The sequence below is a fragment of the Hirundo rustica genome, chromosome 15 (assembly GCF_015227805.2).
Source record: "Hirundo rustica isolate bHirRus1 chromosome 15, bHirRus1.pri.v3, whole genome shotgun sequence".
Lineage (NCBI taxonomy): Eukaryota > Metazoa > Chordata > Aves > Passeriformes > Hirundinidae > Hirundo > Hirundo rustica.
This window is the reverse complement of record NC_053464.1, coordinates 6,711,707-6,734,029: the sequence shown is the minus strand read 5'-3', so window position 1 is coordinate 6,734,029 and position 22,323 is coordinate 6,711,707. Positions and strand designations below refer to the sequence as shown.

The 22,323-nt window shown below is 38.1% G+C and overlaps 1 protein-coding gene across 4 annotated transcripts in view; it reads left to right on the top strand.

Moving 5' to 3' along the window:
- Positions 1-22,323, top strand: part of MRTFB (myocardin related transcription factor B) — a 65,382-nt gene that overhangs the window by 36,521 nt on the left and 6,538 nt on the right. For 3 of the 4 annotated variants that reach the window (XM_040079304.2, XM_040079301.1, XM_040079302.2), the window contains exons 2-14: positions 1,915-1,980; positions 2,951-3,006; positions 3,559-3,634; positions 3,991-4,152; positions 4,675-4,859; positions 9,372-9,512; positions 10,934-11,181; positions 12,746-12,899; positions 15,042-16,058; positions 17,383-17,538; positions 19,911-20,069; positions 20,347-20,484; positions 21,718-21,778. In XM_040079304.2, the coding sequence (XP_039935238.1) occupies positions 1,974-1,980; positions 2,951-3,006; positions 3,559-3,634; positions 3,991-4,152; positions 4,675-4,859; positions 9,372-9,512; positions 10,934-11,181; positions 12,746-12,899; positions 15,042-16,058; positions 17,383-17,538; positions 19,911-20,069; positions 20,347-20,484; positions 21,718-21,778 (2,560 nt within the window). In that variant the 5' untranslated portion in view covers positions 1,915-1,973. The remainder of the gene's footprint in view (positions 1-1,914; positions 1,981-2,950; positions 3,007-3,558; positions 3,635-3,990; positions 4,153-4,674; positions 4,860-9,371; positions 9,513-10,933; positions 11,182-12,745; positions 12,900-15,041; positions 16,059-17,382; positions 17,539-19,910; positions 20,070-20,346; positions 20,485-21,717; positions 21,779-22,323) is intronic. The other variant, XM_040079303.1, reaches the window with a different exon arrangement.

Here is a 22,323-nt window from a genome sequence, read left to right as displayed (position 1 = left end):
GATGTGATATTGTCAGTATTCACTTTTTGATCCACAGTGTTTCAAGTAATGGAACTGAAAAAGAAATACTAATTCTGGTTTATTTACTTTGTCTGACATGTATCAGCTCTACCGTGGACATCACTGATGTTGGAGCAGATCATTTTGCTTGAAGACCTTGTGCATGAAATAAAGAGGCATGTGCTTTAAACTGACCTGTAACTAGGTAAAGATTTGGTAGGCCCATCTGTCATTTGCTCAGTGTTTCAAGAAAGCCAAATTTAAATGTGGTGTGAATTTGGACCAAATACAGCTGTTAGCATGGATGAGATTCCTGCCCAGAGCAGGACATGATTTTCTAGCCACACCACAGCCTCCTAGTGATGTAAAAGAAAGCATAGTTTAAGCAAAGAATAGAAGAAAGACAAGTTTTAATCTGAGCGGGACTAAAAACATTGGAATACAGTATCTTGCCACCCTGCTTATAAATTGTCTTTCACATCATTTAGATGGGTAAAACTTCCTTAAGATTTTTTAAAGGATTGCACACACAGTTTTAAGGCTGACTCTGAGCCTTCTTGCCTTACTAATCATAAGCAAGGAACATACCAGAGTTCTTTCTGCTTTCCTATAAACACTGTTGCAGTCAGTGGTTTCTCCGTGCTTTGGGCTTGTGATGTACCCCAGGGTTAGAAGCTTAACATCACAAAATTATACTGTATGCTTGAAATGCATTTCCATTGAAATGATTTCTTAATGCACACTTGTCTAGTAAAACTGGTGCAGGATTCCAGGCAGTACAAGTTTGCACCTGCTGGTGAGAGATACTAAGACATCATGGCTTACCTGGAGCCACAGGAAACTCAGGGATACAAAACCAAACTATTCTAAAGTTATTCTTCCATTGACTTCTCAGTTAATATTACTTGGAAAATGCAATGCCCTACTTAAAGCAGGTATTTTCAAGTTTCCAGAGGAACTCAATACCTTTTGAATGACTTTTCATCAGTTTACGTTTTAGTGGTGTTCTTTTGCTTTCTCGCATCTCTGTCCTTTGTGATTCTTGTATCACGATATTGTAAAGTCTGAACAGATCTGCTGTGCCACAGCCCTGAGATGTTTGTGTTTGAACTCTCAATGTTTGTGTAGCACAAGCAAATAATATCTTGTTTTCAGGGCTTGCTATTCCCGGTCTTAATGCTTTAGCCAGAGGAATATCCTTCCTGTACTGCAGAACAGGAAATAAGCTGGTTCCTTTTAAATTCTGGAAACAATGAACTTTGTCCTTAGCTTAATTTTTTAAAAATTACATTCATTTGATGTTTTGGACAATGCATTAGCTTGTTTTGCTTCCTTGTGAAATACAATAGGAACAGCATGCCATAATCATATACCCATAATAATCTCCCAAGTCTGAATTTCAGCATGTAAATATTACATCTTTAATCTATTTTGTCTCTTGACCATCCCTTGTTCAGAAGATGAAATTTCACTTTGGGGTAGTAGCTACATGTGTCAAAGAGATAATGAAGCACTATGATAAAGTGATATGGAAACAAGGGGAAGGGAGGAGTAGAAGAAAGAAACAACTCTTTTTTTTTTCCTTTTTTTCCCCCCAACAAAAAGCCATAATCTTTGAAAGTATAAAACTTTTATGTCTACATCTTCTCCCAGGTTTGTTTTTAAATAAGGCAGATAAAATCCCACTTCTCTTCAGTTTCCTGCATTTCAGCAAGGTTTATTGAAATGTACAGCAGCTGTTCCTAGGATGGCTCTTGGGGGTTACTGTTGGGTCTGAATACTCAGTATTTCAAAATACTTTTGCAACCTCAAAAAGTATTTCTAAGATTGCAATACTTGGTATCAGTGGAATGGGGGGTTGGCACTTTTTCAGGAGACTGTGCTTACACAGGAATGGATATTTTCTTTTGTCAGTACTTCAGCTGAGGCTGCAGCAGAGACGGACACGAGAACAGCTGGTGGACCAGGGCATCATGCCACGTAAGACTTACTTCTAGTAATTTTTATTTCTGTAATGTTAATTATGAATAGAATATATAAAATAATGAAGATAAGCATTTCTTTGAGATCATTAAAATGTGCTAAAGTTAGCATTTGAAAAGACTTTTGAGTTTGGATAACCTGAGAGTGTAGTAAGTTCATTGTGCTTACATCATATTTAAGTTAAAATAGCCATTGTGATGAAAATGCAAGGATTTGTAGACATGGTCTGAGTCTGCTTTTATTTTCTCTATTTAAATAATCATGACTAATTTACTAAATAAACTGGATTACTTAAATGAGTGGACATTAATAACAAAACCATAAGTTTTTAAAGAGTAGAATGACAAAGGTTGCCAAACAAATGCGGGGTGCACAGGAAACATGGAGATTCTCTAAGTGGACAGCACTGAGATGGAGCACTCTACAATTCATGTTATTTCTAGGTGAACGGTGGGTTTTTTACTCTTTTTGGTTATTTAGCTGCTAATCATTGTTCTGTTTTCTAAGATGAACATTTAAGGCCTCTACACTTTTCTATTTTGTTTTTAAATCAACGCATAGTTCTTTTGGGAAGGCCCAGTTCTCTCTAATAACACAAGATATGGACAGCCAGAAAATTCTGTGCAATAAATTAAATTAAATTGGCATTTTGGCATTCTAAACATTACCTCATAAAATTTCCACTGTGGTACAGTTTTGATAAATAAACAAACACCTTTGTACATTGCGAAGAAGTTAACATTACATGGTAATAATCTGTTAAAATCAAATATTCCAGATGTTTATATAGGAGTATTGTTCATCTCTGCCAAATATAGGTGATACAAACAGCACAAATCGAATGTAAGCCTGGTCAGATACAAACACAACTCTGAGGTGGTGTTAAACACCCATACACACATTCTGGTTAGCATGTTTCTTTCGAAATTCACTTCCTGTCAGTTTAACTCTTGCTCTCCCTTCACAGCTTTGAAAAGTCCAGCTGCATTCCATGAGCAGATAAAGAGCCTGGAGCGAGCCAGGGTAAACTACTTTGTGTAAACTTATGATTAGCTTCTGGAAATGGAGAGTCAGGTTTTTGTGATACTAAATTCTCTTGAGTACATGGAAAAATTCTTACCATTACAGTAATAATGTGTGCTTTTATTTTGGGAGAATTCACTAAAATAAAATATGTGTATCAAATCTGAGAGGAACTTCTCTGAGCCTTCACAGATCAGTGTGGGGGGGTTAAACTTCTGGGGGGGTTAACAGATAGCTACTTCCAGTTAAGGATTGGATGCTTGGGAAAATTACGCTTGTGCAGTTTTTCTATAGTAAATTGGTACTATTGGGATTATGTGGTGGTGTGGGATCAAATCCAGAAGCATCCCCACCTTGTTTGGGGAAGCTGCTTAACTGCTAGGAAAACAGAACAAAGCAAGAGGAACCCCTCTACTGCCTGTGTTCTGACAGTGCTACCCACCCATCTGAATGAAACTGCAACTAGTAATTGATTGGATGTGGGTGTTTTGTCAAACTGCTTTGAGTTTTTAAGTGAACGGTAGTTGATGGTGTTTTCTCCTTTCTCTGAAGACTGAAAATTTCTTGAAGCACAAGATCCGGAGCAGGCCGGACCGCTCGGAGCTGGTCAGAATGCACATCCTGGAAGGTACGTGCCAGCTCCGGGCCCTCCCTCACAGCAGGGACTTGGCTGTGCTCTCAGTTGTCTCAGTGAATTACACTTCGATGGGAATTATTTCTAAAGGTTTATCTGCTCTATTTCTCTACCCCTATGGTGTCTGTGGTAGTCTGTATTCTAAATCTGTGTAGTAATGGATACATCTATGGCAGTGAAGGGATTCTCAGTAGCGTATTTGTTTGCCACTGCACATTGTTTTTAATCTATAATGGTAATTATATCATGGGCTATGTACATGGAGTGTTTCTATTGCTTCAGTTTCTACTCTGCTGTTTGTCATGAAATTGGGGAAGAATCAGACCATTTAAATCAATAAATCCTTTCAGAGACCTTTGCGGAGCCTTCACTGCAGGCCACTCAGATGAAACTGAAGAGAGCTCGGTTGGCAGATGATCTGAATGAGAAGATTGCCCAGAGACCTGGCCCTATGGAACTGGTAGAAAAAAATATTCTTCCTGTAGACTCCAGTGTTAAAGAAGCCATTATAGGCAAGTAGTAGTCCCACACTTCTGTTTGTGATCTATGTGGCATTGTGGAAAATAATTTAACTCTTGGGGGTAGAGTTTACTAGAAGATAACATATGCTAAGTTTATTACTGCTTACTCTTTCAGCTTCGGAGACTTAAACTTTGTTATCATTTAAATAAAGTTACCCTATTTTTATATGAAACTTTGAAAATACTTGTTTTTAATAAAAATTGTTACAAAGTAATCAAACAGCTGTGGCTTTTCGTCAGCCTGTTGTAGGTGTCTGTGTGCGCTCCACATCTGTTCAACGTACCTTTTAATCTCTTACTAAAACCACTTCTGCTCCACACTTGGTTGTACTGATTCCTTGAATATGATTTAATATGGCTCTCATGTTAAAAACATAATAAATACTTAGGTACCATATGTTTAGACTGCTGAAAACTGATCATTTTCCATCAATTAGCTAATTCTGCCATGAATGACTAAATTCAGTTTGTGCAATTAAAAAAACATTGTTTCTTTCTATGTAAACGTTTTAGCAGTTGGACAAGAGAATTACCCTCAAGCTTTGGATGATTTCTCATTTGATGAAGACAGCAGCGATGCTTTATCACCAGATCAACCAGCCAGCCAAGAATCCCAGGGTTCAGCAGCTTCCCCTGGTGAGCCAAAACCAAGTGACTCACCCTCACCTATAACCCCAAATGCTGCTACATCAACACAGGTACAGTTCTTAAATGTTAAAATCTTCACAGTATGGTTTTTGGTCTGGCACTGTAGAAATGGGGCATGCTTTCACGTGGAATAAATACCTCTGCTGCTACAAAAGGGTATGTGGGACTCTCTTTTCAGGTTGGGAGTGCACCGAGTAGAACCCTGGCTTAGCTGGTGGCTGTGATGAAATTCTCATAGGCTGCAGTGAAGCCATAAATTCCCTGAAATTCATTATGACCCATAGAAGATCTGCAACTTTCCCAGAAGTTGTTTAAAAGGTCATGGCCATGGTTTACACCAGCTGTTATTGATTACTTAATGTCTGTCTTCCTTCTGGGCAAGGTCTTGAACTCACTTAGAGTTAAACTTAGCTGAAACAACAACAGTTGACGTCAGTTCCATTATCTTCAAAAAAGTCCATGAAAAAATGGTTCCCCGCATAATTTAAATATTCTTTCCTATACTTTTAAAATTCTGCTTAAGCAATTTACTACTTAAGAAATCAAAATAAGAGATGTTGATTTTTCTATGAGGTACTTACAAAGAAAGGAAAATAACTGTGTCATGGCAGATAAAATGTTATCTTTATGGCAGAGCATTTATATGTGTGAGGATTTAGAGAGCTGTGGATTTGCTCCTTACTGCAGAAAGTAATGTAAAAGTCAACTGTTAAATAAGTAAAAAAGAGATAGCTCTTGTTAATGCTCCAAAGACTGTATTGTCTTTATGACCATGGACACTTGACAGCTGAGTGGTTCAGGATCTGATATTACTCTCCTTGGTTTTCTTATTACCACAGTAGATAGAAAAAGTATTGCGAAGTTCATATTCAAAACCAATGCTGGACACAAAGTACAGCACATCCATTTTATTTCATTGTTCCCTAACATACAGATTAAGATGTGAGTTGGGTTTCACATTGAGAGAACATAATTTGTGTTGAATAAATTGAAAACAAACCACATGAAATTAGATTCCTGAGTAAGGCATTAGGTTCCTAATGGAGAGTTAAATAAAAATACTCAAAGCAATACATGCCAAAAGCTTTCTAAGCAGGAAGCATAAGAGGGCTCTGTGATTACAGAAACAAAAAGTAAGGCATTCGAACTTGATTGAAAAAGCACTTCAGATAGAACTTCAAGCCTTTGCTTATGGATTTCGCATTACATTACAGCCACTTCTGTGCACACATCTAAAATGAGAAGTTGCTCTTCTGCAGAATAAAACAGATGCTCACCTTGTTCCTTTTGAATTAAAGAGTAACAGCACAGCAGGTCTCTACAGGAGACGTGTCTGGGAATGGCTCCTTTATTCTTTTAATTTCCTCTGATAAATTTTAAATTTTATTACAACAAAAAAAAATACAAAGAATGTTTTGAATAAAGCGGAGTGCAGCCAAAGTTCTTTTTAAGGCTTCCTCCTCCGCACATTTCCAGACTTCAGAGGATGGAACATAATTTTGAGAACCTTCAGCTCTTGTTGACTGATGACCTAAAACTTGCTTTAACCCAGTGTACTTGCATCTGGTAAGGATTAGGCATTTTAGTCATGTTCCAAACAGATCAAACTGGGGTATTCACAGCTCAGAATATACTAAACAGTTATCTTCAAAACAGCTTTTTTGAAGAACAGAAGAATTTTGCTTGATGGCACAGAATAATTTCTCAGTATATTCTCTGTAGCTTGTTGACCAGCTAGCAGAAAAGGTGCAGAAGTAATATTACTTGGAAATATAGGGATCTGTCGAAATGAAATAATTACTAGTTTATGAAATAATCAAGTTAAGAAGTCAAGGCATCTTAAATCTAATTTTTTGATTTTGAAAATAATATAAAGTAAATTATGTGCATGGTTCATTGCCTCATCTAACACTTGCAGGTTAAAATGGGAAATCTGAAAAGCTTTGTGTGTAGGTTAGGATAATGACTAGTGTAAGGAAAAAATAATCTACTCTCTGGCCAGAAGAAAATGTTTAACACCATGATTTTCACACAATGTGAGAAGAGGTAATTTGGGGTTTTGGTGGTTGCTTTTTTTGTTGTTTTGGCTTTGTTTGGGCTTTTAAAAAAATTTACTAACTGTCCCCCTTTGAAGAGTTTAGCTGTGCTGTCATCGTGGATTTGTTTGCCTAGCCTATAATAGTATGTTTGAAGTCAAGTTGTTTGAGTTCAAGAAGGATCAGATTAGTACAAGACTATGCAATGAATAAGTGAAATAGCAAACATTTTAAATGGTGTCTAGTTAAGAAATAGTGAAAATCATGAGGTCATTTTAATTCCTCTGTGCTTTATGGTAATATGGTGCTTGACACTTTTATTCTAAGTGCTTTTTAAAGTTTTACTGCTGTAACTTGAATAAACCTTGTAAACTGGATAGTAACAGGGATGCAATATCTTGGAATACAGCATCCAGAACCTTTTTTTAAAGTCTAAGTCCCTCTAACATCCCCTCCCAATTATTTTGCAAGTCCAGCAAATAACAGACACTGTGTAGATATCAGAGACTTTCCAGAGCAAACACTCTGAAACTTGGATATAAAAATAGAGGCATTTGTGTCTTTAGCCTGCCACCATAAACTGACAGGTGCCCAGGACAGGCATGTGCACTGTGTTGCAGTGACTGGGGAGGACATGGTAAATCTGCCCTTTAGTAAAGCAATCATCAGGAGCTGTTCCTCCATGTGGCTGCAAGACAGAGGGATCAAACCCACTATTGTTTTGCTGTGTTGTGGGAAGGCAGCTATAGTTGCCTCTCTTGGCAGCTGATGGTTGGGAACACAGCGGAATGTCTAAATGAAACACAAAAATAAAATGGAAATTAATTGCAAATTAATTATAAGCAAAAGTCAGAGAGCTTTGTTCGCGCAGACTGGCAGCTTGGGAACTGCTATCCAGGAAACACAAAAGAACCAGGACACAGAGTTGCAAAATGTGTACCGAATTAAGTCCTTTATGGTAATCTCATAGAAAAATATGGGAAAGGTACAGGAAGAAATGAAACAGAAAGTACCTGTCGGACTTAATTAGAATGCAAGTCTTGGAATTAGTTTGGAAGAAAAAGGATGTTTACTGATAGGAATATAAAGACAGGGCTTTATAAAAGGAACATTGTACTAGGTGATCTAATTGCTTTCTTAAACAATGGAAGTGCAGCTGATGTCATCTGGCTGGATTTATTACTGGATGATATTAAACATTAGGAGAATGAGGATGGAGATTACCAGAAATGAGACAGAAAGAGGGAAGTCCTGCGCTGGAAGGAAGCTGGTACCAGTGCTCTGTGGGAGTTGATGTGGGACATTCTGGTTTCATGCTACCGTTAACAAGGTTGATGCAAGAATGGGTCACCTAACAAAAGCAGGAAGGCAGAGTCAGCACAGTTGGATTGTTATGCAAAAAGAACTGGTTGATTCGGCTTTTAGGAAAGAAATGCAATTCCAATAGAATGAGTAGTTCTTGGAAAGAAAAATACACAAGGCCCCTCCTTTCCATGACAAAGAAATGTGGAAACCTGGGGACCCTTGACTCAAGAGAAAACTGGGAAGGAGGGGAGCTGGGGTGCAGTGTTCAGCAGTGGAGTCAGGGAGCTACTGTGGACATCCTCTGTAAAATTGTCAGAAGAGATGATTCCAGTAGAAGGGCTAATGCCACTGTAAGGATGCAGTGAGACCCTACATGGAATATCCTGTACATTTTCAGTTACTTATATCCAAGAAAGACTAATGAAAACTGTTAGCAGTTACCTGTAACAGGTAAAGATAATTAGAGAATGAAGAAATCTGTTTGTGAGAAAAGAGTAAAAATTTCTTTGTGTATCTTGGAACACAAAGACTGAGATCTGTTTATGTAGAGTCTTTGTGTTCCATCAGAGGGATATTCACCACAGAAGGATATTACAAGGTTTCTTTAAGATTTAACATCACAAACCAATTTCAGCACAATAAAAATTGGTATGACAAATTAAGATGAGCAAAGTTTGGGTTTGCACTTCTGCTGGCATAAGATAGAGAAGAAATGCACCTCCTGGCACAGTCAGAGGTGGGGTTCTGTGAAAATACCATAGGAAGGGTGAAAATATACCAGCTGTCCTTTTGTGTGATCATTCTGAAACAAGAAGTTTGTTTGCCTGTGTGAAGTTTGACCTTTATGAAAGCAATGGTTTTCTGACAGTACTTGTTTGGGTGGTAACATTCTCCATGTATACACAAAAATCTGACTCCACAGACAAAAAATACTGAAGGCCTCAATTTTATAGTACTAGAGCAGTGTTTTCTTAGCTAACTAAAAAGTCAAAGTAAGAAACCATTGTATTTTATTTGCTATATTTGAAGTGTGCCATGATATGCCCTTATGGAACATCTGTACACATGTACAGGGTTTTGTTTTTACCATTCCTCCAAAAAATATCTTAGGAATTTGACATGACAGTAAATTGTCTTAACTTTTTCACATTTCTTCCAGTTACTCAGGTGGCCGATGTTTTTAATGTTTCTCTTTTTCCTTATATTTTTTTTTAATACTAGTATCCACCTTTAACCTCTCCAGTTCCTGAATTCCTCAAAACTCCCTCTACAATCGAACAGCACGTGACTCGTTCCACTGCTGCAACCACCCTGACCACAACCACTGTATCTGCAGCAAAGCCTGGGCCAACGTTAGTGAAGGTGGGTAACTGCAACTGTGGCCCCTGAGGACAACATTCTTCATTTGTGTCCTAAACACACAGTGCTGTGCTTAGTGGAAAACTACACAAGTAACGTTACAGTGCCTTTAGCTAAGAACAGCTTCTGCTGGTGTTCAGGGGAGCATGTTGGGCTGGTGACTGAAAGCTTTCATGTGCTTAGGTCAGCCAGAAACCCTTCTAGGGACCACTCGTTATTCCAAGAGGTCCTTACAGGACAGTTGATGAAAGTTTTCAGGCAGAATTGTGCATTACATTGCTATGGAAATTTTTAAGAAATAAGGACAAATAGTTTTTTGCAATACAGAGTTTCTATTTCTATCTGCTTTCTAATTTAGTTTTGTATGGAGGATAGCTGAGTAGAAAGGGAGTCACTGCATTCATAGTCTGCTTGTAGCCAAAGTGGTGAACGGCATTGCTCCCTTTCCACAACTAATTTCTTAGTTGGTTTAATGTATAAGCAGAATTCATTGTGAGGGAGAAGTTACTGTATCGTTGTTGAAAATCAGAAGAACATACTCAATTCCCTTTTCTGCACTGACTTAGCCAGCAACATTGAAACCCCTTTCAAATACAGTTAGAAAGGGATTTCTTTTAGATGTCCATAATGTTTCATTTCCAGCTGTGTTAATGAATATATGTCTGTAGATTTCTGCTTACCTGCATGAAATAAACTCAGTTAAATGTACAAGGATGCCCTCTGGCAGTCATTTTCTAATATAAATTTGGCTATATCCTTTGCAATCACTGGATTTGTACCAGCTTACTTAATGCAAGACTTTAATGACAAATTCAAATGTGCCCCCAAAGAGGCTGTCTGTGTAGTAAACATGCATGGATCAACACAGCATTTCTGCTTTGATACCTTCTGTATGATTAGGTAACTGCCTTCAATTTTTCCATCAAAATAATTTCAAAGGGCTTGTAAAGGATGAGAGCTTTACCACTTGAGTGGGTATTGCTAGTGAAGATATTTCTGCCTGTAATTTATGGGAATGTCTGTCCATGCTTTTAGTCTAGACCTCTAAGTACCTCAGATGTTTACAGATGGAATTTAAAGTTCTGGCTTTTACTTCCACAAACTGCTAAGTGGCTTTCAACCTGCTTAAGAAGAATGCCTCTTTGCAATGACAGGTCATGACTAGTAGAAGCCCTTAGCTGTGCCATCTTTAAAAAAACATTCACAGACTGTGATTTGATGACCCCTACTTGTGCAGGGGATAAGGCAGCTGGAGTATGTTACCCTTGCAAGGATGGATCATTTGGGGATGTTTTCAAGGACAATTGTTTTCAGCAGCTCTCTGCTGTAAAAGTGCTCTGGTATGCTGCATCTCTGAGCCATTAGTAACTGCTTTAAGTGACATCTGTTGTGCTTTTGTTTCAATCTTTTCCATCCATAAACAGCAAAGCCACCCAAAGAACCCAAATGATAAACATCGGAGCAAGAAATGTAAAGAACCTAAACCAAGGGTGAAAAAATTGAAGTATCATCAATATATTCCACCTGATCAGAAAGGTGAGAAAAATGAGCCACAGATGGACTCCAACTATGCTCGTCTGCTACAACAGCAGCAACTGTTTTTGCAGCTGCAGATCCTGAGCCAACAGCAACAACACTACAACTACCAGACAATTCTACCTGCACCGCTGAAGTATGTGAAACATTGTTTGTGTCCTTTAAAGAAAAACATAATACATCAGTTACAGGCTTAGGGCTTTAGAAGTAAACGTGGTTTGCAAATGTTAGAGAGACAGTTGGAACCCAAGAAAACTTTAAATGGCATTGTGCATCAGGGTGGGTATTATTTGCCTTATTTAACAAGGTGATGAGGTTATTCTCTTGTTAGCATAATCCTGAAGTCTGATAAGCCTTGAAGTGGTCCTAGTTAATTTTTGGTGACATGGAAACAGAACATCTTACCTGTCAGATGCATTTTTTATGACCAAATGCATATTTGAAACTCAAAAGCATTTGTACAAAATCAAAGTTTTGACACCATTTTCAGTCAAATGGGACATAGGCAGGCAGAGGAGGAGAGAAGCTTCCAGACCATGTGTTTAACAAGGACGTACACTATTCTTGTGGGTTTATTTTTTTTTTTTACATCAAATTCACAAACCACATTTTTGCAGTTTACAAATAAGATGTAACAGTCATTTTAAATTTGATGTGTGTTGTTTATAGCTTCATCTCTAATGCTGATATGAGTTCCTCATTAGTACTGATCTTTAGCACTTTTAACAGTGAGAAGTACACTCACTGATTTATAGGTAGAAGTAGTCAGAAAAATGTTTAAAGAGTTGCCAGTACCGTATAAAAACACAAGAAGCTGACTATCTGCAGAGTTTCTTTCTCATCATCTAAGGCAAATCTTTTCCTAGAAGTGCTTAAAGTGTAACATGCCACAGCCACACAACCCTAAATTCAAATTGACTTTCAGCTGGTTTTTTAAATGAGTTTTCACTGAGTTCTTTTTCTTCAGCAAGTGAGGCTAGAAAAGTTAAAGCTACCATCTGTGGTTGTATTTATAATTACCATGTATCCTAACATTTGGACTGGCGATGTTTCTGCCTGCTTGCCCACGCTTCTTATGTTCCATTTAGTGACATTTCAGAAATATTTCTTCATAAATCAGCTGAACGAAATAAAAGAGCTGACTTACGGTACCTAGTGTAAATGGTGGCATTTTTAATTTTTTGGGATTACTTCAGAATCCTTGTATGAGATTCCTGAGTACAGCTGATAAAAATGCATCATCTTTAAAGTGAACTGCTTTAAGTCAGTCCCATACTGTGTGTGAACATTGGACATCTATGGAAGGGTCGATACACAGAGTTCAGTATTGGGGGGGTGGTTATTGATACCAGACAAAAAACTAATTGCCCTGGCTGGTGATTAATTTGTGTAAACTGTGTTTGGAGTCCATAGTGTTCTTCAGGGATATCGTGACAATAATCAGAACTATGAAGCATAAATTGGTATGCTTAACTGCAAAACCAACACAAAATAGCATCATACAACTCTCTGTTTTCTTGTCTGTTTTGTTTTACTGAAAATACGTTATAGTAATGTCTTAGGTTAAGCATGGATATGTAAAAAAAGTTAATCTGTTCATTAGCTTCACAGACAGGAGATTCAGAATCACAGCCTCTTGATTGAAAACATAACATATTTAGCATTGACGTTCTTGTCCCTCTATTTTCTCTTATGTGAAGGCCACTGAATGACAAACAGAGCAACAATGGGAATTCACCACTGAATACTTTGAACAACAGTACACCAACATCAGCTGCCAGCTCACCGAGACAGAATAGTAATGTTCCTAGCAGGAAACCAGGTCCTCTACCTTCAAGCCTGGATGACTTGAAGGTAAAATATAAGAGGAATTTGTCCATTCCTGTGCATTACTGTAATTCATAACTTGTGATCTGTTGCTGTTGAAAATATGCCTGGTAATTTGTACCAATGAAGACTGTCCTTTCCTCCTAATTGGTTAGAATAAGATTGTCAAAGTTTTCATACAAAGCTCTCCTGGACTGAAATATTTGATTCCTCATATGCATTTGTTCCAGAAATGACATTTTTTTCCCCAAAGAATTAGAAAAGGAAGAATTTCAGACATATTGTAATAGGTCACTCACTGTGACACCTTGGGTAAACCGTGAGATTCAATTCACATGAAGTTTCAGCTCAGACAGATTTAAACATTGGAACAGTAATCTCATTACAATGTCAGTGTATCAATGAAGAGGTTTAGCTAGGCAATATAAATTAAAATATGCCCTAATGAAAACATATTCCAAGAGGTCACTGCTATAAATAGAAAGAGAAATAAGACTGTAAAAAAAAGAGTAGAAAAGATCTTCTTACCAGAGTTCAACACATCATCTGAAAATGAACTCTGAATTCTGAAGTTTCTTGCAGTTATTACAAACTGTGTAGTCTGTTGAGGTTGCACTATGAGTGCATTGCATAGGATCTTCTTCCTTCTGAAATACATTAGCAGGAATTAAGACTGCAAGGGACTTGTGGGGGTTTAAGATTTGGCAGCTGCGGGAATGTGTGCAACCTCAGCAGCAGGGTAGGGACATCTAGTGGGCAGTTAATTCCTTTCTCTCTGCCTTTGCAAAGGTTTGTGAGGAGTGGGAGGGAAGATTTTTTTACATTTGAAGGGATAAAAAGAAGACATTTTGGAAGATCAGATTCTCAAGACAGTAATGTGTTGTTCTAAGTTAAAGCCAATCTTTTAGTATGAAATAAGTCTATAAGATGCAATTCAAACAACAGTGTTTGAAATAAGTTTTCCAATCTTTAAATTTTAAACTAAAAGACTTGTTAAGATATGTAAGTTAACCTGAAATTGTGCTTTGCAGTGTTTAAAGCTGTTCACTTAGCTATTTCTGCACAATTTATTGGTATTCCTGCTGATGTGGTAACACTAACATAAGCCTTCCTTGCAGACGTGCTGGTTTTACCAATGTATCAGCTAAATCAGTTCTGATTAAGAGTTCAGAAATGACTTGTCGAAAAAGAGAACAATTAGAACACACTTTCAAGTGTAGAGGATACCAGACTGGGGGAAACAGCTGATAGTCCTTGGCTAGGGAGTTAATTTAACATAAAATTGCTGTGGGTTTTAGAGATGTAAAATGTATTGCTGTGACTTTTCATCATTTCCAAATCAAAAATACCTCCAACTTAAATTCTAGGCTGGATGAGTATGAAATACTGCTGAGGTCACTACCTTTTGTTCTATTAGAGGTAGCTCTAACATGCAGAGAGCCCCAACTCTGCAGTTAGCTGTGGTGTGCGTTTATGATAAACAGAAGCCATTCTTTGTGACTGCTTTTCTTTAACTGGTACTTTGAAGCACAGAATTAATTTACACTTGACACATTTGTACTTTGTCTGTAAGCTTATTGGAAAAAAACTGAGAATGTTTTTCTGCCAGAAAGTAATTTTGACTGCTTATATTGTCTATGTAAAAGAAATCTGGATGGCACATAGGGTAACTGGTTGCTAATTAGCAAGAGAGCCTTTTGTGTTTGATGGGTCTATTGAATCATCACCTGACCTGATACAGTTTCTCAGAAACAGATCTGTCTGTCCTGATGGTGTAACAAAGGGGCTCAGCGTGCTGCTGTTCACTGCTTTTATCTGCCCTGCTGCTGTTGTCTGCTGGTTTGCTTCAGAGGTTTTTAGCTCAGAACAGGAGCTGTAGGTACATTTTTCCATGTTGAATATTTATGAAAAAACATCATCAGTTCGCTACTATTCACTGTACAACTGAACACTGCTAAGTTTTTGGCCATTTAAACACTGAAGTAAGTAGGAAGCCAGGGAAATGTGTTCATAGATAATGCGTGCTGTCAGAACCCAGAGGTGTAATAACTAGCAAATACTCTAATGAAAATAATTTTCATTATTAAGATGTAACAAGAATGCATATCATTCTGTTTTAATATTTTCCTTTTTTATTATAGCGTTTTATTTTATTTTATTTTATTTCAGGTAGCAGAGCTTAAAATGGAGTTGAAACTGAGGGGATTACCAGTGTCTGGAACAAAAACAGATCTCATTGAGCGTCTGAAAACCTATCAAGACAACAATGGGGTTGCTACAAGTACCTCTGTGACAGGGACCACTTCCAGTGGGGCCACAGGTAACACTGGGGAAGTGACTGTGGCATTTCCTGTTGCAACATTAAATAATCCAGTGGCTAATACGATATCCAGCTTCCCTCCAGAAAAAACAACTACTGGATCTGGCAGCAAAGCAGTAAAAACTGAAAACATCAGCTCTCCCTTGCCTGTATCTCCCTCTCCTTCCGAACAGTCGAGTCTAAGCACAGATGATACGAGTATGGCAGACACTTTCCCAGAAATAACCATGATGTCACCGTCCCAATTCCTAAGTACTTCCCCACTGAGAGCAAACACAAACGAGGATAATCAGAATCGCAGCAGTGGAAGCATCTCAACCATGGAGTTTGATGTAGCAGAAAAGGACCGCAAGCTTCAAGAAAAAGAAAAGCAGATTGAAGAGCTCAAAAGAAAACTGGAACAAGAGCAAAAACTTGTGGAAGTATTGAAAATGCAACTTGAGGTTGAAAAAAGAGGACAACAGCAACAGTCTCAGACTTTTGGTAACTCAGCTGCTTTGGAACAGAAGCAGTTCGGTGCTGCTGTCAAAGATGAAACTGCTCCTGCTGACTGCTCAAGTACCAGTCAATCTGTAGCTGTAGCCAGCCATTCCTTAGGACAGCCAGTGTACACTGCTGGCCAGAATCCAGTTGCCAAAAAGGCGGTTGTTATCAAACAGGAGATACCTGTGGCCAAAGCTGAACCTCAGAATGCCATTTCTCAGTTTTATGTTAGTCCACAGAGGCAGCCACAAACTGCAGTTGTTGCCCAGCCTCAAGCTTTATTAACTACCCAGGGAACTGCCCAGCTGCTCCTCCCGCTGTCTATCCAGGGACCGAACGCTGCTACTGCAGTGCAGTTACCAGTTGGAAATATCAAGTTGCAGGTAAGGGTGTTTCTATTTTTTTATCATGTAACCTGCACAGCAGTGTTTCATAACTTAGTGTAATAGGTAAATAGGTAAATGTGCTGCTTGTAAGATTAACTTAAAAATCAGGCTTAGCCTGTTTCTGCTTAAGGGAAACGGTAGAAAAGCTCGAGCCAATCTTGCAATACCTGCTTCTAATACTTGTTTCTTTGCAACTTTTGTTCCCAGGTACTCTTTCCTGAAAAGCAATTGTCTTACTATGTACTGCCTTGATGCAGAATTTGATTTATAGTAGTGTATACCATCATTTTGTTAACTGCAAATCATAATAGAGAGCTACAGTCTCAGTACTTTATTTTGAGATAGCCTTGTTTACAAAACATATGTGAACTACCTTGTGTGGTGATGCGTCAATATATTTAAAAATGTGAATGCTAGATTGTAGAACTCTCCTGTGGACTTAGAAAAAGAAACCATGGTTACGCAAATATTATTTCTAGGCTGATTATAGGTGGTAAATAAATACAGCATAAACCAAGACAGGCTATAAATACAGAGGTATAAGAGTAATCTGACCAAGCTGAATCAGTGTAACCTGTTGGTCTGAGGTAGAATTAAGCAGTAATTCCAATGCTCAGTGGCATTGTTGGAATTTTCCCCTGCCACCCATCATGGCAGCAAAGTATTCTTCCAGCTACAGTGTGTCCCTGGCTGTTGTGCATGCTGTGGGCCTAGCTGCAAGCCTGTGCAGCAGCACATCCAGCAATCTTTATGAGGGGTGGAAAATTCTGGTAAGCATGGGCTCCAGTCTGCAGTGCAATAACTGTTCCTAGGAGCTATACACCCAGCTCTCTACCTAGGTTGTTCTAAAACCCTGCTAGAATTCTGTAACAACCTCAAGCAGCTTGTCCTGGTATTTTACTTCACTGATACTCCAGAGAGTTTTCCACTGCCACTTAGGTTGGTTTTTTTTTTTTTCATGGTCTTAAAAGCAACCTTTTTCTTGCATCGTCAGTTTTGTCTTCTGGTTACTCAAGCCAGTTCTTAAAATCCTTTCTTACTGATTTATGCTCTCTCTGTCCCCTGTTATTTTCATCACTATCTGCTGGGCTCTCTTCAGTTTGTCTTTGTCTTAAACTCTGTTGGCAAAATGAACATCACTTTTTAGCTGAGAACTCCCCAGTACCAAACACAGTAAGAGTTTGGTTTCCGATACAGTTCACACTCATCCCTCCCAGAATACATGTTACTGCTATTCTGCATAAAGCGTGCAATAGATTTTTACATGAAGTAACTTACTGTGAGATACAAATAATGCAAATATTTTATCTTCATCCTTTAGGCTCAATCACAAGCTGGAATACAGACCCCATCACAAATACCTGCTCCTATTTCTTCCTCTGGCCTGGTGCAGACAGCACCTCAGATGCATACTCCACAATCAAAACAAAATACCAGCATGCAGCACGCACTTGGTCAGACCCAACAAATCAGAAAGGTTTGTGGATAGCAATAAACATTAAGATAAGTAGTTGTATAACCTAGTTCTAGGCAGTGCTTTCAGAATCTTTTATGTCATCTGTGTTACAGACAAATTATCACGTCTCCTAATATCTCTACCATGTTTTTCTGTGTGATACAATGGGCTTGTAACTCTTTCCAAAATTTTAGTCTATGCAGGACTTGATTTTTCAGTTGCATATAAATACATTGTCTAAAGACCTTTTATCTTAATGGCACACTTAGGGCATGACTCTTACTACATCTTTCCCCACGCTTGGCACAAGTGGTATGTACCAGGTATATTCCAGTCAGTTTCTCTTATTTGCCTCTGGCTCTAAATGGGAGATTCTCATAGGGAGTTCTTAAGAGAAAGCTTTTACCTATGACTTCAGAGATGTATTCTTTTGTAGAATTTAATTCTGGTTTTCTTACTTTCTTTGTTGATTCCATCCCTCCTTATGAAGAAAGCTATGGACTCAGATCCTGAGGATGGTAATTCCAGTGAGTCAAAACCCTATCATACCTCTTCCTAAGGAATGCAGGGTATGATTCAGAGAGATCCTTCTCTTCCTCTCTACTGAAAACAATCAGCTCCGTAATGTCCCATTCCAACAGATTATCCTCAGCACTGGATGTACTGTTGTGACTGCCACTCTAGTTATGTTCATATGGGAGCTGATATCTCCCCATCAGCACCAGTCATCACAAAAGAAAAGGTTTTCTCCTCCTCTGAGTCTCTCCTAGACTGACCTCTATTATTAAGAACATGAAGATTAGTTTTGGACCTTCATTGCATCCTTTATCAGTATTATTATTGACTGTAGAGCTCCTATTACTTAGGACAGCAAAGCTTTTCAGCCTGCCCCTAGGGGCAGATAATTTGGAAACAACTTAAATTCCAAGATGAAGAGGTTAGTTTTTACAGTATATTATGTAACTGCTATATTTCACCCTCTGAAGTTCTTATTTCAGTTTACAAAAGTGCATCATGAACCCCATGTTCTGATGAGATTTGGGGATTGTAGCAGAGCAGTGTCACTTTATCTGCCTCTGCCTGGGCTGTTGTTCCAGATAAGAACTTACCTTAGAAGATGTATGATTGTGCTTTGCCATTCTCTAGAGAGACCTGGCTAATAAAGGGGGACACAGCTAAAGGAGCATCAATACCCTTCAGACTACTTGTTCAATCTGTTTCATTTAATGGACATTGAGGTTATCGTCCAGAAGTCCGAACTGGAGGACATCTATCCAGAAAACAGATTTCATGCAGGTTTTCTGGGATTTGGTAGGGACTAATCTTACTTACCCTGTTAATTCAACAGGTCCTATAGAGAAATTTTCCAGTCATTCTGAGGCACGTATGTGTGCCAGAGACTGGCAGCTTGCTGCCATTGCTGCATTGAAGTTCCTTGAAATGTCTGCAGGCCATAACCAAGATCTGTACCCTCGGGTCCTCCTCGCTATTCAGATCGGTTCTCATGAAATCCACAGTTCCCAGTAGAGTTTGCAGCCTGCTATTGCTCTGGTTTTTACATCAAAATGAAAATACTGATGTGATACAACAGATCAGGACACCCCTCATGCATTCAGCATTAGATCTGCCTCTCTCCATCCATGTCCTAAGATTTGTCACCTTTGTCATAAAGGTATTTGGGAGTGATACTGAATTTAAAACAGCCTTATGTGCTGATGCATTCATAGCTTCTCTTCATCTCCTTTTCTCTAAAGTATGAGTTAAAGTTAAAACTTAAAAAGTATGAGTTATCCCAGGATACTGCTGGGAATCATTTGCAATGAGTATGTGGACTAGCAGTTGAAGAAATAAAAAAGTTTAATATACCAATAACCAAATTTGTAGTTGATACCTGTGTTCATTAGTTTTCTCTTTTGCCTCTCCCTCAGTCCTCATAGATACCTGTAGTTACTTTCCAAAAAAAATGAGAACCAAAATCATTCTGTCTTAAAACCAGCAGGAGAAGGCAAGTGTGGATACAGGTACAGTTGGTATCAGATCAGAAATAAGCTCATGTAATTGACTGTCCACTAGGTGGGGAAATCATGGACATGCTTATTGAACTGTTCCATACACTTTCCTCATGCTTCCTGGAAAATTTCAGGAAAATGTTTTTAGTAATGAGTGATGAAGGAAAGTATGTCAGAGCACAAAGTTTTTTTCAGAGACTAACTGGTCTGAAATTATTCCACTGAAAGGAGAAGTCAGTACAGATTACATTCACTTAACAGGGAATTTAAATAAGCGTTTTAGAGAAAAGGGTCTTATATTTCATTAATGTAATTCATCCAATGTTACCTTTTCTTAAAAATAAAAAACCCACAATCTAAGACTGATCTGTTAATCCTTTTCAGGTTTTTCCACCTGCCACATCAAATGCAGTATTTTCCTATCAGACTGCACCAGTTTCAACACCTTCACAATCCTTTATTAATAAAACATCAAACTCTAACATTCACCCTGGTGGTAATCAGGTCCTCTCTGTGCAGAATGGACCTGCTGCTCCCAACAAGGTAAGGATATCCCAACAATCTTCTTTAAAGTTCAGGTTTATATTGTTATTCTTATATAACATGCAACTATTTACATATGGCACTTCACTCAAGGAAGAATGTTTTGTAGATTTTAATAATGCTTGTATGTGCATATGTGTGAGAAAGGGAGAAACTTATTTTATCCCTCTGATTATGCTAATACATAGCTCTTACAAAATAGAATAATCTATAGAGCTTGATACATCCTGAATTCACTAGATCACATTATTTAGTCATTATTTTGTTCTTCACGCAGCCTGGGTCTCCATCTCAAGCCCAGCCTTACATTGTTCAGCAGCCCCTCTTCAACAACACAGTGTCCAAGACTAAAGATCCTCCTCGTTATGAAGAGGCCATAAAACAGACCCGCAATATTCAGCCATCACACCGTGAGGTACTTGTTTTCTTTACTCTGTTAAAAACAGAGCTTTTCTATGCATTTACCAAAGCATATACGTAAATAAGTCTTACAGTTCCCAGTTGGTGACACATCTAATTGGGATAATATTGCTATTGCTACTTACAGTAACTAGCCTTCAGAGACTAACTTAAGAGAAGAAATATGTTTGTATTTTCCAAAGTGAGTAAACTTGAGGAGAATGCATGTGAATGTGTTTATACACACAGGCAAACATGAGTATAGGTGCTTGCTTGAAAAAGAGTCTGTATTGAGTAATCTTGGTGAATGGTCCTGTGTAGCGCTTTGCCAGTTTACCTTGATAAGGGTAAAAGTTCCTTTGTATCCGAGGAAATGTGTAAACAAAATTAATGAGTATCCCTAATTTTGTGCATTTCAGAACTATCCCAAAAGATAAAACCTTGTAGCTCCTAGTGCTGGTTGGGTTTTTGTGGTGGCAGATCTCAGGCACAGCTGTGGGTGTCTAATGTCCTTTCCTGTGTCCTTGGCATGTGCAGGACGTCCCCACAGTGAGGGCACACAGGTTGTCTTAGGTCACTCTATCACTACCAGTCAGTCAGGGGCTCCCCACTAGATCTCCTGATGACAAATCACTTCCCATACCTAAAGTAATAAGCAGTGGTTTAAAATACTTCTTCAGACCTTCATCAAAGTCTCCAACTTTTTCTAGACTTGTTTTTTAATGAGTCAGTTTGTGGAGGATTTTGTTAGTTTTTGCCTAAGGTTCAGTTATTTAGTTATCTCTGTTTAAAACAGAGATAAGCAGTTCCTGAAAGCTTACCCTCACTTTAAAAAATAAAAGAATGTAAATCTACTAATTTGGAAAAAAACCCCAAAGATACCTACTAAAATGCATCTCACATGATGACCATTCACAAGCTATTTCTGAGACAGTAGAGCAGGGTTTGCAATCCCAAAGTGCTGCAGTTGTTATTACCCTGGTACAAAATGGGGTCAGTAACTCTCCTGATCTCTCTGTCCTAGGTTGCCTTCATGAAGTCTTTGTCATGCTTTTTCCTTATTCCTTTGTACAACCACAGAGATTGCAAAAGTCTCTCCAAAGTATCTGTTTTCTAGATAGACAATTTCAATATAAGCATTTTAGTCTTTATCATAGGTTAATGCAACATGTTGTTGAGAGAAACTAGGAAAAACGAGCATAGGAAAAAATACCACATGAAAGAATAACCCTGTTCTCCTGCACTACAGATTTCCAGTGCACACAGTCAGCAGATGGATGATCTTTTTGATATTCTCATCAAGAGTGGAGGTAAGCTCATTGACAGCTGTGTGATGTAGAGATTTAAAACCTGGTAATAAAACCTCACTGTTATAATCAAATGAGAATTCTTTTAGGAACAGGAGTTAGAAGCTATGCAGCCTGAAGGAAGCTAAATTTCTGAAAGTTTGCTTTGTTCCTTATTAAAGAAAGCATTTACCAAAATACATACAGTCAACCTGCTGTGGAACTTAAATGCTTGCAGATTAGCTCAGGCAGACCTTTACAATATCTCTACAGCATTCAAATGATTAAAATAACACCTTAGGTTAGCACAGACATTCTTTATCAAAATTGGAAAAGTTGAGCAAGTCTATAACATGTTTATTGAAATTATACAAAGACTAGAATAAAGTAAGAGTTAAAGCATGTTGGCAGTGAAATTTCATTAAATGTAACCACATGCTATCAACTATAAACATCAAAGATGCATTACTGGGAAAAGTGTGCATAAACTACATAGAGACATTAATCAATAAGAACTTTATGTCAGTTAAAATAAGGGAGCTATCAGAAAGGCACTGAAATAACTAAAG